Genomic DNA, 17,848 nt, shown 5'->3' with positions numbered 1-17,848 from the left:
ATATATTTCTACTCACAGGGTTCAATGTTTAGTCTGGTTCCTCTTCCAAAGATTATCTTAGTTCCTCCAGTATTCACACAACATGAAGCATAGTAACACAAACTCAGAGACAAACTCAACCAAACTCCATTCAGAAAAAACATCGTTTTAACATGTAACTGAATGATTAAATTCAGACACAAAACAAAGCTGAGTTAATGTTTCAACTAAATGTTTCCCTGGTCTCTAGATATTGATTATTTGGATTTGACGTTTTGATCACCTTTGGTCTTAAATTTGTCCTTTTTTGTGGCTTTTTTGTCACTTTTTTTGTTGTCCAAACAACTCAAGTAAAGTTAGTTTTAAAAGATGCTTCATATAAATAATGTTTATAATGTAAATCAGTTACTTACAGGCTTCAATGTTTAGTCTGGTTCCTCTTCCAAAGATCAGCTTATTTTGATTCATATTCACACAACATGAAGCATCGTAACACAAACTCTCTGAACCAAACTCCATTCAGAAAAACATAATTTTAACATTTAAAACTTCTGTCTGAATGAAATGTAAATGTCTATAGTTTCCTGTAAAGATACTAAACAAAGTGATCTAGTGGTTTAATCTTAATTAAGGAAATTATGGATCCTTTTTGTCACATTTCTTAAAGTTTTTACTTGTTGCTTCCAGCAGTTTGTTTGGATTTCTTGGTTATCTTTGACTTTTTGTTGCTTTTTTTCAAAGTTGTTGTAGCTTTTGTAAACCTTTTTTAGCTTTCAAGCTGAGCTTTTTAACTTTAAATAACATTTAAACCAGTTTTTTTTTCACCCCAGAATGAATATAAATCAACTTACTGTCATTAACATGAAGTTTGGTGCCGCTGCCAAAGATTATCTTATTCACACCTCCAGTATTCACACAACATGAAGCATCGTAACACAAACTCTCTCAAACCAAACTCCATTCAGAAAAACATAGTTTGAAACTTAATTATCTTGACTTTATTTTAAATATCTGCAGTTATGGATGTATTTATATCATAATGTTAAGGTTTTTTTTTTTTAATACTTTTTTGGCTTTAAAGCTTTGCTCTTTAACTTTTAAGGAACATTTCAACTTTAGATTTTCAACTGAATGTTATCACATCTGCACCTGAAGCAGAAACACAGAAAACACGAAATTCTGCAGATTTTCATTCTGGATCAACGCTTTTTTAAATAATCTGCAGATTATATTTTTGGGTTACTGGGTAATAATCTAAATCAGTTACTTACATGTTTCAATGTTTAGTCTGGTTCCTCCCCCAAAGAACAACTTATTCCCAACATTCACACAACATGAAGCATCGTAACACAAACTCACTGAACCAAACTCCATTCAGAAAAAAAACATCATTTTAACATTTGAGACTTTGTCGTCAACGTTTTTGTCACTTTTTTAACGTATCTTTATTTTTTGTTGGTTTTTTTTCAAAGTTTTTGGCGCTTTTTGTCAACTTTTTTAGCTTTTGAGGCGATCTTTTTAACACTAAATAACATTTAAACCAGTTTTTTCTTACATGTTTGATCTGAGTAAAGATACTAAACAAAGTGTTTTAGTGTTTAATCTTTAGATACGCTGATGATTCTGCTTTTTATCTTTTTAATCTTCTATTCTGATTTTGTGTGAACAACAAAAGTAAAAGTTAGTTTTTAAAGATGTTCCATATAAATAATGTTTGTTTATATTTCTACTCACAGGGTTCAATGTTTAGTCTGGTTCCTCTTCCAAAGATCATCTTATTGACATTTGCTCCAGTATTCACACAACATGAAGCATCGTAACACAAACTCAGAGACAAACTCAACCAAACTCCATTCAGAAAAACATCATTTTAACATTTAAAACTTCTGTCTGAATGAAATCATGAATGTCTAAAGTTTCCTGTAAAGATACTAAACAAAGTGTTTGAGTGTTTAATCTTAATTAAGGAAATTATAGATCGTTTTTCATAAAGTTTTTTACTTGTTGCTTCCAGCAGTTTGGTTGGATTTTATATGTTTATGTTTGACTTTTTGACACTTTTTTTTTTTAAATCAACTTTTTCGTAACCTTTTTAACACATTTTTATTTGTTGGACGGTTTTTTTAAGTTCTTTTTCGCTTTTTGTCAACTTTTTTAGCTTTCAAGCTGAGCTTTTTAACTTTAAATAACATTTAAACCAGTTTTTTTTCACTGCAGAATGAATATAAATCAACTTACTGTCATTAACATGAAGTTTGGTGCCGCTGCCAAAGATTATCTTAGTCACACCTCCAGTATTCACACAACATGAAGCATCGTAACACAAACTCAATCAACCAAACTCCATTCAGAAAAACATCATTTTAACATTTAAAACTTCTGTCTGAATGAAATCATGAATGTCTAAAGTTTCCTGTAAAGATACTAAACAAAGTGTTTGAGTGTTTAATCTTAATTAAGGAAATTATAGATCGTTTTTGTCATAAAGTTTTTACTTGTTGCTTCCAGCAGTTTGGTTGGATTTTATATGTTTATATTTGACATAGATCAGCTTTTTTGTAACTACGTTATTTGTTGACTTTAACGCTATAACTTTTTTTTAGCTTTCAAGCTGAGCTTTTTAACTTTAAATAACATTTAAACCAGTTTTTTTCACCCCAGAATGAATATAAATCAACTTACTGTCATTAACATGAAGTTTGGTGCCGCTGCCAAAGATTATCTTATTCACACCTCCAGTATTCACACAACATGAAGCATCGTAACACAAACTTACTCAACCAAACTCCATTCAGATATACATGTAAACATTTATAGCTTTTTGTCGCCAACGCTTTTTTATGTCACTTTAACGATATTTAGCTGAGTTTTTGTCAAAGTTTTTGGCGCAACTTTTTTAGCTTTCGAGGCTGATCTTTTTTAACATTTAAATAACATTTAAACCAGTTATCTTCACTGTCATTAACATGAAGTTTGGTGCCGCTGCCAAAGATTATCTTAGACTGCTACTCCAGTATTCACACAACATGAAGCATCGTAACACAAACTTACTCAACCAAACTCCATTCAGAAAAACATAATTTTAACATTTGAGACTTTGTCGTCAACGTTTTTGTCACTTTTTTAACGTATTTAAGTTTTTGTCGCTTTTTGTGAAAGTTTTTTTAGCTTTCGAGGCGATCTTTTTAACTCTGAATAACATTCAAACCAGTTTTTTCTGACATGTTTGATCTGAGAAAAGAGTACAGATCTAAACAGTTTTTAGTGAATCAGAAAGCTGATGATTCTGCTTTTTATCTTTTTAATCTTCTATCTGATTTTATGTGAACAACAAAAGTAAAGTTTTAAAGATGTTCCATATAAATAATGTTTGTATATATTTCTACTCACAAGGGTTCAATATTTAGTCTGGTTCCTCTTCCAAAGATCATCTTAAATCCACCTCCACTATTCACACAACATGAAGCATCGTAACACAAACTCACTCAACCAAACTCCATTCAGAAAAACATAGTTTTAACATTTGAGACTTTGTCGTCAACTGTTTTGTCACTTTTTTAACGTATTTTATTTTTTGTTGAGTTTTTTTCAAAGTTTTTGTCACTATTTATCAACTTTTTTAGCTTTCGAGGCGATCTTTTTAACTTTAAATAACATTTAAACCAGTTTTTTCTTACAGGGTTCAATGTTTGATCTCAATAAAGAGTAAAGATACTTAACAAAATGTTTTAGTGTTTAATCTTTAGATACGCTGATGATTCTGCTTTTTATCTTTTTAATCTTCTATTCTGATTTTGTGTGATCAACAAAAGTAAAGTTAGTTTTTAAAGATATAAATAATGTTTGTTTATTTTTCTACTCACAGGGTTCAATGTTTAGTCTGGTTCCTCTTCCAAAGATCATCTTAGACTGACCTCCAGTAGTCACACAACATGAAGCATCGTAACACAAACTCACTCAACCAAACTCCATTCAGAAAGAATGTTATTTTAGACATAAAGTTCCCAATCTTATTTAAAATATCTGCCTTTATGGATGTGTTTTATGATCATAATGTTTAACCATCATGAAGTAAAAATAAAGACAATTCTTCGTAAAATAGTTTTTCTACTTTTGTTTTGTTTGCTCACTGTTGTTTGTGAATAAAATGCATCAGAAAATATACGACAAAAACATCAAGAAAGCAACTATACTGTTGAAGAAATTGGAAGAAAAAATTGTCAAAAAAAATATCAGAAAGGCGACAAAAACTGAACCAAAAAAAACAACGTCAAACCAAACTTAAAAAAGCTACGTGACTATCTATAAGGAACCATTTGTGTTCGTTATTCTGATCTTATTCATCTGCATTTATAGATGGTTTTATATTTCAGACTGAAATGATAAAAACAAACCATTGCTGCTCCATATTAATAATATTGTAGATTTATATCAGTTTACTTACAGGGTTCAATGTTCAGTCTGGTTCCTCTTCCAAAGATTATCTTATTTCCACCTCCATCATTCACACAACGTGAAGCATCGTAACACAAACTCAGAGACAAACTCAACCAAACTTTGCTTAGAAAAATCTTCCTTTGTTTATAATTTTGTCCCAAACTTACTTTAATGCAGTTTTAGGCTTTTTATTTTAGATGTCAAATGTTTCCTCATCCTTCACAATACACACTCTGAGTGATGAACTGTTAAAAGGCTTTCAGATGAAACTAAAAACTTCAGATTCGCTGTTTTGAATTACTTATTAATAACACAACATGATGCATCATGACACAGACTCACTGACCAACTGCACCAAACTATATTTAGGAGGAAAAAAAGCATTTTTGATATTTTTGTCGCTTTTCTCGACGTTTTTGTCGCAGGTTTTTTGTTATAAAAACAGGCCGCTATTTTGGTACCAAAAGATTATCAATGTATATCCAAAGTAAATTATTTCTACTCACAGGGTTCAATGTTAAGTCTGGTTCCTCTTCCAAAGATTATCTTTGTTCCAGTATTCACACAACATGAAGCATCGTAACATAAACTCACTCAACCAAACTCCATTCAGAAAAACATCGTTTTAAGGTTTAAGACTTCTGCTGTCACAGTTAGATTCCAGTTACATAAATACAAAGCTGATGTTAGCAAATGTTTCAAATCTTTATTAATGTTTTACATGGTCTCTAGATATTGATCAGTTGGGTAGGACGTTTTTGTCGGGGGTTTTTTACACTTTTTTGTGTTTTTTTGTGACACAAGTAAAGTTATTTTTTAAAGATGCGTCATATAAATAATGTTAAGGATGTAAATCAGTTACTCACAGGGTTCAATGTTTAGTCTGGTTCCTCTTCCAAAGATTATCTTTTGATTCGCATTCACACAACATGAAGCATCGTAACACAAACTCAGAGAGACAAACTGAACCAAACTCCATTAAGAAATCATAGTTTTTAACATTTGTGTCTTTTGTCTGACTTTAGTAAGATCTGAACATTCAATTTATACTAGAAATAAAAATGTACATTTTGTACAGTAGAGAGACAGATTGTTTTTTTATGTCATTTACACGACCAAACAACGTTTTTGTCGCTTTGTCCAACTTTTTCCGGGTTTTTAGTTATTAGTTGGTTCTTAGTTTTTAGTATTTTTAAGTATTTATTTATTTTTGGGTATAATCTTTGACTATGTATTGTTGTATTTTGAGTCTAAATGTGCCTGACCACAAATGAAGTTATTTTGATTACAGTTTTTAGCTAACTTTAAACATCTAAAGCATCATAACACAAACTGAACCAAACTCCATTTTAAAAAAAGATCATTTTTAGTTTAAGTTTTGTCAAATCTTTCCAAGATTTTGTAGCTTTTTTCAATATCATTTTCTTTATATATATATATATATATATAGTGTTCATGATGTACTTACAGGGTTCAACATTTAGTCTGGTTCCTCTTCCAAAGATCATCTTTTGATTGTTATTCACACAACATGAAGCATCGTAACAATAACCAGAGACAAACTGAACCAAACTCCATGCAGAAAAATGTCGCTTTTTGAACCTTTTTGTAACTTTTTCTGAAATTTTTGTCGCTTTTCGAAGGTTTTTGATGCTTTTTAAAAGAACTTTTTGTCTCTTTTTTTATTTTTTTGTCTCTTTTTCAATGTTTTTAGCTCTTTAACTTTAAACCAGCATTCTTTCTTTGATTTTCTTTTATCTTCCTGTCTGGTTTGTTTGTTTTCCAGTAAAATATGGGTTTATAGTTAGTATATATAGTATATAGTTTGTTTTTAAAGAAGCTTCTATGTGAATATTATATTTATGATTTACTCACAGGATTCAACGTTTAGTCTGGTTCCTCTTCCAAATATCATCTTATCCACAGCTCCAGTATTCACACAACATGAAGCGTTGTAACACAAACTCAACTCAACCAAACTCCATTAAGAAAAACATAGTTTTAACATTAGAGACATTGTCGCTTTTTTGACTTTTTTTGTCCCTTTTTATTTACATTATTTGTCAATTGTTGGTTTTTTGAAAGTTGTTGTCGCTTTTGTAAACTTTTAAAGCTTTCAAGCTGAGCTTTTTAACTTTAAATAACATTTAAACCAGTTTTTTTTCACCCCAGAATGAATATAAATCAACTTACTGTCATTAACATGAAGTTTGGTGCCGCTACCAAAGATAATCTTGTATTGACTTGTAGTCACACAACATGAAGCATCGTAACACAAACTCAGAGACAAACTGAACCAAACTTCATGCAGAAAAGTGTCCCTTTTTGACCGTTTTTTGTCGCTTTTTTCCCGGTTTGTTGTCGGTTTTATTGTCACATTTTTGCCTCTTTCTTCACCTTTTAGTGTCGTTATTTTTGTCGTTTTTGTCGCATGAATCATTTCCATCACTATCACCATCTTTTTATTTCTCTTTTCTTATCTGCTGCTCTGGTTTTATAAATATTCAGTCAAACTAAATTGTAACGTTTGTTGTTAAAGATGTTTCATATAAATATATATTTCTACTCACAGGGTTCAATGTTTAGTCTGGTTCCTCTTCCAAAGATTATCTTATATCCTCCAGTATTCACACAACATGAAGCATCATAACACAAACAAACTCTCTCAACCAAACTCCATTCAGAAAAACATCGTTTTAACATTAAACTGAATGATTAAATTCAGACACAAAACAAAGCTGAGTTAATGTTTCAACTAAATGTTTCCCTGGTCTCTAGATATTGATTGTTTGGATTTGACGTTTTGGTCACTTGGTTGGTTTGATATTTGTCTTTTTTGTGGCTTTTTTGTCACTTTTTTTTGGTCTAAACAACACAAAGTTAGTTTTTAAAGATGCTTCAGATAAATAATGTTTATAATGTAAATCAGTTACTCACAGGGTTCAATGGTTAGTCTGGTTCCTCTTCCAAAGATTATCTTAGTTGCTCCTCCAGCATTCACACAACATGAAGCATCGTAACGCAAACTCATTTTTTAACATTAGAGACTTTAGCGTGAAAACAATAAGATGTTATTTATATATTAAATGTATATTAGAAATAAAAATATAAATAGTGTACGGTTCAGTAGACACAGATTGGTTTTTATCACATATATACATTATATTTACAGATGCACAATTCTGTAAAATTAGCTTTTTTGACTTTTGACGGGTTTTTTTCGTATTATTGTTGCTTTTTTATAGGGGGTTTTTTGTTTGGCTTGCTTTTTATTCTAATTTTTGTTGTTTTTTTTATTAATTTTGTTGTTTTCTTGTCGCTTTTGCAGATTTTCCATCTAGATCAACACTAAAAACTTAATAAAAAAAATCTGCAGGTTATATTTTTGGGTCTAAATCAGTTACTTACAGGGTTCAACGTTTAGTCTGGTTCCTCTTCCAAAGATTATCTTATTTTGAGCACCAGCATTCACACAACATGAAGCATCGTAACATAAACTCTCTCAACCAAACTCCAGTCAGAAAAACATCGTTTTTAAGATTAAGACTTTTGCTGGTACAATTAGATTCCAGTTACATAGATACAAACTATTTATATTCAGAGCTAAATGTCCTTTTTCAGTTTGTTTTATTACTAAATGTTTCCCTGGTCTCTAGATATTGATCAGTTGGGTAGGACGTTTTTTTGTTTACACTTTTTTTGTCATTTTTTTGTCTGTTTCTTTGTGAAAAACACAAGTAAAGTTAGTTTTTAAAGATGATTCATATAAATAATGTTAATGATGTAAATCAGTTACTCACAGGGTTCAATAGTTAGTCTGGTTCCTCTTCCAAAGATTATCTTTTGATTCCAGTCATTCACACAACATGAAGCATCGTAACACAAACTCAGAGAGACAAACTCAACCAAACTCCATTAAGAAAATCATAGTTTTTAACATTTGTGTCTTTTGTCTGACTTTTAGTAAGATCTGAACATTGATTTATACTGAAATAAACATGTATTTTTTGTCAGTAGATAGACTTTGTTTTTTTATGTCATTTACGACCAAACGTTTTTTGTCAGCTTGTCCAATTTTTTCCGGGTTTTTAGTTATAGTTGTTTCTTAGTTTTTAGTATTTTTTAAGTATTTATTTATTTTTGGGTATCATCTTTGACTATGTATTGCTGTATTTTTAGTCTGATGTCCCTGACCACAAATGAGTTATTTTGATTACGTTTTTAGCTAACTTTAAACATCTGAGCATCATAACACAAACTGATCAAACTCCATTTTAAAAAGATCATTTTTAGTTTGTTTGTCAAATTTTCCAGATGCATTATCATATTATTATATTTATATATATATATATGTATCAGTTACTTACAGGGTTCAATGTTTAGTCTGGTTCCTCTTCCAAAGATCATCTTTTGATTTCCGTTATTCACACAACATGAAGCATCGTAACACAAACTCAGAGACAAACTGAACCAAACTCCATGCAGAAAAATGTCGCTTTTTGAACATTTTATGAAACTGTTTTTTGTTCTGACACATATCAAAGCTGTTTTGATGTTTTCTAAACTAAACTGTTTCTCTGATCTTTATATATTGTTTGTCTTTTTGATTTAACGTTTATTTTGTTCTACTTTTAGATTTGTCTTTTTTTGAGTCTCATATTTGTCGTTTTTTTTGTTGTCCAAACTAGCATATAGTAAAGTTTGTTTTTAAAGATGCTTCATATAGTAATATTATATATATGATTTACTCACAGGGTTCAATGTTTAGTCTGGTTCCTCTTCCAAAGATTATCTTTTGAACTCCATCATTCACACAACATGAAGCATCATAACATAAACTCAACCAAACTCCATTCAGAAAAACATAGTTTTAACATTTGATGACATTGTTGCATTTCTTGAGCTTTTCATTGTCGCTTTATTTATTTACATTATTTGTCAATTGTTGTCTTTTTTGAGTTGTTGTCGCTTTTTGTAAACTTTTTATAGCTTTCAATCTGAGCTTTTTGTAACGTTTAAATAACATTTAATCAGTTTTTATATCAAATACATGATATGAATATAAATCAATTTACTTACAGGGTTCAATATTTAGTCTGGTTCCTCTTCCAAAGATTATCTTGTATTGATTTGCAGTCACACAACATGAAGCATCGTAACACAAACTCAGAGACAAACTGAACCAAACTCCATTCAGAAAAATGTCGCTTTTTGACCGTTTTTTGTCGTTTTTTTGCCATTTTTTTTCAGTTTTATTGTCACATTTTTGCGTTTTTGTCACTTTTTCAGAGTCGTTATTTTTTGTCGTTTTTTGTGGCTTGAATCATTTCCATCACTGTCAGCATCTTTTTATTTCTCTTTTCTTATCTGCTGCTCTGGTTTTATATATATTCATGTCAAACTACATATGTAAAGTTTGTTGTTAAAGATGCTTCATATAAATATATATTTCTACTTACAGGGTTCAATGTTTAGTCTGGTTCCTCTTCCAAAGATCATCTTTTGACCTCCAGTTCCATTCACACAACATGAAGCATCGTAACATAAACTCAACCAAACTCCATTCAGAAAAACATCGTTTTAACATTAAACTGAATGATTAAATTCAGACACAAAACAAAGCTGAGTTAATGTTTCAACTAAATGTTTCCCTGGTCTCTAGATATTGATTGTTTGGATTTGACGTTTTGGTCACTTTGTTGTCTTTTTTTTTGGTCTCATATTTGTCTTTTTTGTGGCTTTTTTTGTCACTTTTTTGTTGTCCAACAAAAGTAAAGTCAGTTTTAAAAGATGCTTCATATAAATAATGTTTATAATGTAAATCAGTTACTTACAGAGTTCAATGTTTAGTCTGGTTCCTCTTCCAAAGATTATCTTTTGCCTCGAGCATTCACACAACATGAATCATTGTAACACAAACTCATTTTTTAACATTAGAGACTTTAGCGTGAAAACAATAAGATTTTATTTATGTATTAAATGTATATTAGAAATAAAAATATAAATAGTGTACGGTTCAGTAGACACAGATTGGTTTTATATATACATTATTAGGAACACACGGAATTTACAGATGCACAATTCTGTAAAATTAGCTTTTTTGACTTTTGACGTTTTTTCGTTGTTGCTTTTGATGTTTGTTTGGCTTGCTTTTTATTCTAATTGTTGTTACTTTTTTATTCATTTTTGTTGTTTTCTTGTCGCTTTTGCAGATTTTCCATCTAGATCAACACTAAAAACTTAATCTGCAGGTTATATTTTTGGGTCTAAATCAGTTACTTACAGGGTTCAATGTTTAGTCTGGTTCCTCTTCCAAAGATCATCTTAGCTGTTGATCCTCCAGCATTCACACAACATGAAGCATCGTAACATAAACTCACTCAACCAAACTCCATTCAGAAAAACATCGTTTTAAGGTTTAAGACTTTTGCTGGTACAATTAGATTCCAGTTACATAAATAACAAACTATTTATATTCAGAGCAAATGTCCTTTTACATTTTATTAATAAAATGTAAATGTTGTAGAGTTGAGTTACTGTAGCAACAAAATGTTTCCCTGGTCTCTAGATATTGATCAGTTGGGTAGGACGGTTTTTTTTACACTTTTTTGTCGTTTTTGTGACACTTTTCATTGTGTGAGAAACACAAGTAAAGTTATTTTTAAAGACGCTTCATATAAATAATGTTAAGGATGTAAATCAGTTACTCACAGGGTTCAATGTTTAGTCTGGTTCCTCTTCCAAAGATCATCTTTTGATTAGTATTCACACAACATGAAGCATCGTAACACAAACTCAGAGAGACAAACTGAACCAAACTCCATTAAGAAATCATAGTTTTTAACATTTGTGTCTTTTGTCTGACTTTACTAAGATCTGAACATTCAATTTATACTAGAAATAAAAATGTATATTTTGTACAGTAGAGAGACAGATTGTTTTTTATGTCATTTACACGACCAAACACAACGTTTTTGTCGCTTTGTCCAACTTTTTCCGGGTTTTTAGTTATTAGTTGGTTCTTAGTTTTTAGCATTTTTAAGTATTTATTTATTTTTGGGTATAATCTTTGACTATGTATTGTTGTATTTTGAGTCTGAATGTGCCTGACCACATATTAAGTTATTTTTATTACAGTTTTTAGCTAACTTCAGAACATTAACACATGTAAAGCATCATTACACAAACTGAACCAAACTCCATTTAAAAAAACGATCATTTTTAAATGTGACTGAATTATTAAATGCATTGTTGAAAAAAGTACTTTTTAGTAGTAGTACTATTTACTTGGAAAAGTAAAGTGTGTCTCTAAAGATGATCCATATAGATTATGTTCATGCAGGTTTTTTTTACATTTTTGTAGCTTTTTTCAATTTCATTTATCTTCTATTCTGGTTTTGTTTGTTTTCCAGTAAAATACGGTTAAAGTTTGTTTGTAAAGAAGCTTCATGTACATAAGTTATTTGTATATATATAATATATAATATTATTATGTTAATGATGTACTTACAGGGTTCAATATTTAGTCTGGTTCCTCTTCCAAAGATTATCTTATTCTGATTCACACAACATGAAGCATCGTAACACAAACTCAGAGACAAACTGAACCAAACTTCATGCAGAAAAATGTCGCTTTTTGCAAGTTTCGTAACTTTTTGCGAATGTTTTGTCGTCAAGGTTTCATGATGATAAAAAACTTTCAGTCCCTTTTATATTCATGTATATCATGTTTTTTTGGTCGTTTTTATTTCCGCTTTTTTGAGCTTTTATTGTCATTTTTGTCGTTTTTGTTGCTTGAATCATTTCCATCACTGTCAGTGATACTAACAAAATGTTTTAGTGTTTAATCTTTAGATAGATGATGATTCTGCTTTTTATCTTTTTAATCTTCTATTTTGATTTTATGTGAACAACAAAAGTAAAGTTAGTTTTAAAAGATGTTCCATATAAATAATGTTTGTATATACTTCTACTCACAGGGTTCAATGTTTAGTCTGGTTCCTCTTCCAAAGATTATCTTATATCCACCGCCAGCATTCACACAACATGAAGCATCGTAACACAAACTCAGAGACAAACTCAACCAAACTCCATTCAGAAAAACGTAGTTTTAACAAGTAACTGAATGATTAAATGTAGACACAAAACAAAGCTGAGATAATGTTTCAACTAAATGTTTCCCTGCTCTCTAGATATTGATTGTTTGAATTTGACGTTTTTGTTGTCCAAACAACACAAGTAAAGTTAGTTTTTAAAGATGCTTTCTATAAATAACGTTTATAATCTGAATCAGTTACTCACAGGGTTCAATGTTTAGTCTGGTTCCTCTTCCAAAGATTATCTTTTGTTGATTCGTATTCACACAACATGAAGCATCGTAACATAAACTCAGAGAGACAAACTGAACCAAACTTCATGCAGAAAAATGTCGCTTTTTGAACGTTTTTGTAACTTTTTTTGAATATTTTGTCACTTTTCGAAGGTTTTTGATGCTTTTTAAAAAAAAACTTGTTGTGCCTTTTTTTATTTTTTGTCTCGTTTTCAACGTTTTTAGCTCTTTAACTTTAAACCAGCACTCTTTCTTTGATTTTCTTTTATCTTCCTGTCTGGTTTGTTTGTTTTCCAGTAAAATATGGGTAGTTTGCTTTTTAAAGAAGCTTCTATGTGAATATTATATTTATGATTTACTCACAGGATTCAACGTTTAGTCTGGTTCCTCTTCCAAAGATTATCTTATCTGTTCTTCCAGTATTCACACAACATGAAGCATCGTGACACAAACCCAACTCAACCAAACTCCATTCAGAAAAACATAGTTTTAACATTAGAGACTTTAGTGTGAAAACAATAATCATAACACAAACTCAGAGACAAACTTTGCTTTTTTTTCTTTGTTGTCAATTTTTTACCATTTTTTTGTCACTTTCTTTGCTGTTTTTTGGGGCGGTTTTGTCAGTTTTATTGCCGCATTTCGCTTTTATTGTTGTTATTTGTCTTTTTTTGTCCCTTGAATCATTTCCATCACTGTCAGCAACTTATCATTTCTCTTTTCTTATCTGCTGATCTGGTTTTATAAATATTCAGTCAAACAAAAGACGGTAAAGTTAGTTTTTATAGATGTTCCATATAAAAAATGTTTGTTTATATTTCTACTCACAGGGTTCAATATTTAGTCTGGTTCCTCTTCCAAAGATCATCTTTTGAGCTGCAGTATTCACACAATATGAAGCATCGTAACAAAAACTCAACTCAACCAAACTCCATTTACAAATCATGTTTTTTTGCTGTTTTTTTTTGGCTTTCTTGACAGTTTTTGTTGATTTTTCATCACTTTTTGTCGTTTTTTTGTCATTTTTTTGTCACTTTTTTGCCACTTTTTTTTATAAGGGTTCAATGTTTAGTCTGGTTCCTCTTCCAAAGATCATCTTGTATTGACACAAACTCTCTGAACCAAACTCCATTGAGAAACACATCATTTTAACTTTTAAAACTTCTGTCTGACTGAAATCTTAAATGTCTAAAGTTTCCTGATTTCAAATCTTTAGCTTGATACGCTGATGATTCTGCTTTTGTTTGTTTTCCAGTAAAATACGGTTAAAGTTTGTTTGTAAAGAAGCTTCATGTACATAAGTTATTTGTATATATATAATATATAATATTATTATGTTAATGATGTACTTACAGGGTTCAATATTTAGTCTGGTTCCTCTTCCAAAGATTATCTTATTCTGATTCACACAACATGAAGCATCGTAACACAAACTCAGAGACAAACTGAACCAAACTTCATGCAGAAAAATGTCGCTTTTTGCAAGTTTCGTAACTTTTTGCGAATGTTTTGTCGCTTTTCGAAGGTTTCTGATGATTTTTTTAAAAAACTTTCAGTCCCTTTTATATTCATGTATTTACATTTACATCATGTTTTTTTGGTCGTTTTTATTGCCGCTTTTTTGAGCTTTTATTGTCATTTTTGTCGTTTTTGTTGCTTGAATCATTTCCATCACTGTCAGTGATACTAACAAAATGTTTTAGTGTTTAATCTTTAGATACGCTGATGATTCTGCTTTTTATCTTTTTAATCTTCTATTCTGATTTTGTGTGAACAACAAAAGTAAAGTTAGTTTTAAAAGATGTTCCATATAAATAATGTTTGTATATATTTCTACTCACAGGGTTCAATATTTAGTCTGGTTCCTCTTCCAAAGATCATCTTATATCCACTGCTAGTAGTCACACAACATGAAGCATCATAACACAAACTCAGAGACAAACTTAACCAAACTTCATGCAGAAAAATGTCGCTTTTTGAATGTTTTTTGTCATTATTTTTGTCGTTTTTGTCGCATGAATCATTTCCATCACTGTCAGCAGCTTTTTATTTCTCTTTTCTTATGTGCTGCTCTGGTTTAATAAATATTAAGTCAAACTAAACTCTGTAAAGTTAGGTGTTAAAGTCGCTCCAATATAAATACGTATTATGATGATTTATATTCTACTTACAGGGTTCAATGTTTAGTCTGGTTCCTCTTCCAAAGATCATCTTATTATATCCACTGCCAGAAGTCACACAACATGAAGCATCGTAACATAAACTCAGAGACAAACTGAACCAAACTCCATTAACAAATCATAGTTTTTAACATTTGTGACTTTTGTCTGACTTCAGTAAGATCTGAACATTCAATTTATATTAAAAATAATAAATGTACATTTTGTACAGTAGAGAGACAGATTGTTTTTTATGTAATTTAAATGACCAAACACAACGTTTTTGTCGCTTTGTCCAACTTTTTCCTGGTTTTTAGTCGGTTTTTAGTTTTCAGTATTTTTAAGTATTTATTTATTTATTTTTGGGTATAATCTTTGACTATGTATTGTTGTATTTTGAGTCTGAATGTGCCTGACTACATAGTAAGTTATTTTTATTAGAGTTTTTAGCTAACTTCAGAACATTAACACATGTAAAGCATCGTTACACAAACTGAACCAAACTCCATTTAAAAAACGATCATTTTTAAATGTGACTGAATTATTAAATGCATTGTTGGAAAAAGTACTTTACTTGGAAAATTCCAGTAAAACACAAAGTAAAGGTTGTTTCTTAACATGATCCATATAAATAATGTTTATGCAGGGTTTTTTTATTTTACGTTTTCTCAAGTTTTTGTAGCTTTTTTCAATTTCATTTCATATTATATATTATTATGTTCATGATGTACTTACAGGGTTCAATATTTAGTCTGGTTCCTCTTCCAAAGATCATCTTTTGACCTCCAGAAGTCACACAACATGAAGCATCGTGACACAAACTCAACCAAACTACATGCAGAAAAATGTTGCCTTTTGAACATTTTTCAAATGTTTTGTCGCTTTTCGAAGGTTTTTGATGCTTTTTTAAAAAAATATGTTCTCCCTTTTTTTATTCATACATTCATTCATGTTTTTTGCCTTTTTGTTGACGCTTTTTTGTCACTTTTTTATCGTTTTTTGTCGTATTTTTCCTCTTTTCTGTCGTTTTTTTGTCATTTTGTTGCCGCTTTTTTGTCGCTTGAATCATTTCCATCACTGTCAGCATCTTTTTATTTCTCTTTTCTTATCTGCTGCTCTGGTTTTATAAATATTCAATCCAACGTGAACCATCGTAACATAAACTCAACTCAACCAAACTCCATTCAGAAACACATTGTTTTAAGGTTTGAGACTTCTGCTGGTACGATTAGATTCCAGTTACATAAATAACAAACTCTGTTCATTAAAAGCAGATAAAATGTACATTTAGATGTTAACTGTAGACATAATAAACCAAATGGTACAGATATTGATGATTCTCATTCATACTTTCTCAGTTCATGAGAATCGTTTCACTAACTGTCAGCAGCTGATTATTCTGCTTTTCTTTGAAAACACAGTAAGTGTTAGTTTAGTTAGTTAGTAAGTAAAGTTTGCTTTTAAAGATGCTCCATATATTTATATTTATATACTATGTTTATAAGTTACTCACAGTGTTCAACGTTTACTCTGGCTCCTCTTCCAAAGATCATCTTAGTTTGACTCGTAGTCACACAACATGAAGCATTGGAACACAAACTCAACCAAACTCCATTCAGAAAAACATAGTTTTAGACTTAATTATCACGACTTTATTTTAAATATCTGCAGTTATGGATGTATTTATGATCATAATGTTTAACCCTCATGTTCTCCATCGGTCAAATTTAACTATTTTTCAACGTTTTTTTTCTTCTTTTTTTTGGTCACTTTTTTGACGGTTGTTTTTGCCACATTTTTTTGTTCTTAGATAAATAATATTTATTACTTTCCCGTCTTACCAGAGTCGACTATCAGCTGAGTTCCTCTCCCGAAAATAATCTTGTCTCCAGTTCCTTTCACACTGTGACTCACAGCTGACACTAAACTAAAACGCAACATTTTTTCCGCTTTTTTCAACACTTTTGTGTTCTTTAGTCATTTTTTGTCGTTTTTTCTGCTTTTGGTTGACTTTTTTGGCTTTAAAGCTTTGCTCTTTAACTTTTAAGGAACATTTCAACTTTAGATTTTCAACTGAATGTTATCACATCTCCACCTGAAGCAGAAACACAGAAAACACGAAATTCTGCAGATTTTCATTCTGGATCAATGCTTTTTTAAATAATCTTCAGATTATACTTTGGGGTTTCTGAGTAATAATCTAAATCAGTTACTTACATGTTTCAATATTTAGTCTTGTTCCTCTTCCAAAGAACATCTTGTATTGACTTCCACCTCCAGAAGTCACACAACATGAAGCATTGGAACACAAACTCTCTGAACCAAACTCCATTCAGAAAAACATCATTTTAACATTTAAAACTTCTGTCTGAATGAAATCATGAATGTCTAAAGTTTCCTGTAAAGATACTAAACAACACTTTGTTTAGTATTTTAATTAAGGACATTATGGATCCTTTTTATCACTTTTCTTAAAGTTTTTTACTTGTTGTTTCCAGCAGTTTGGTTGGATTTCATGTTTTGTTCGACTTTTTAAACATTTTTGTTTCAACTTTCTTGTCATTTTTTGTCAGTTTTTTCAACTTTTTTTGTCAGTTTGTAAAAAAAATCAACTTTGTTGTAACTTTTTTAACGTATTTTAATTTTTGTTGGGTTTTTTCAAAGTTTTTGTCACTTTGTGTCAACTTTTTTAGCTTTCGAGCTGAGCTTTTTAACTAACCAGTTTGTTTCAACCCAGAATGTAATGTAAAATATAAATCAACTTACTGTCATTAACATGAAGTTTGGTGCCGCTGCCAAAGATCATCTTAGACTGACCTCCATCATTCACACAACATGAAGCATCGTAACACAAACTCACTCAACCACACTCCAGTTACAAATCATTCATGTTTTTTTGCCGTTTTTTTGTTGCTTTTTTGTTGCTTTTTTGTCCTTTCTTGTG

The 17,848-nt window shown here is 30.5% G+C and overlaps 1 protein-coding gene across 1 annotated transcript in view; it reads right to left on the bottom strand.

Moving 5' to 3' along the window:
* The window catches only part of LOC144513876 (M1-specific T cell receptor alpha chain-like), a 46,330-nt gene extending 28,605 nt beyond the window's left edge, over positions 1-17,725 (bottom strand). Inside the window, exon 1 of the mRNA XM_078245080.1 lies at positions 17,671-17,725. Coding sequence (XP_078101206.1) covers positions 17,671-17,710 — 40 coding nt within the window. The 5' untranslated portion in view covers positions 17,711-17,725. The remainder of the gene's footprint in view (positions 1-17,670) is intronic.
* Between the last annotated feature and the right edge of the window lie 123 nt (positions 17,726-17,848).

This window comes from Sander vitreus, unplaced genomic scaffold, assembly GCF_031162955.1.
Source record: "Sander vitreus isolate 19-12246 unplaced genomic scaffold, sanVit1 ctg363_0, whole genome shotgun sequence".
Taxonomy (NCBI): Eukaryota; Metazoa; Chordata; class Actinopteri; order Perciformes; family Percidae; genus Sander; species Sander vitreus.
This window is presented reverse-complemented; position numbering and strand designations above follow the sequence as displayed.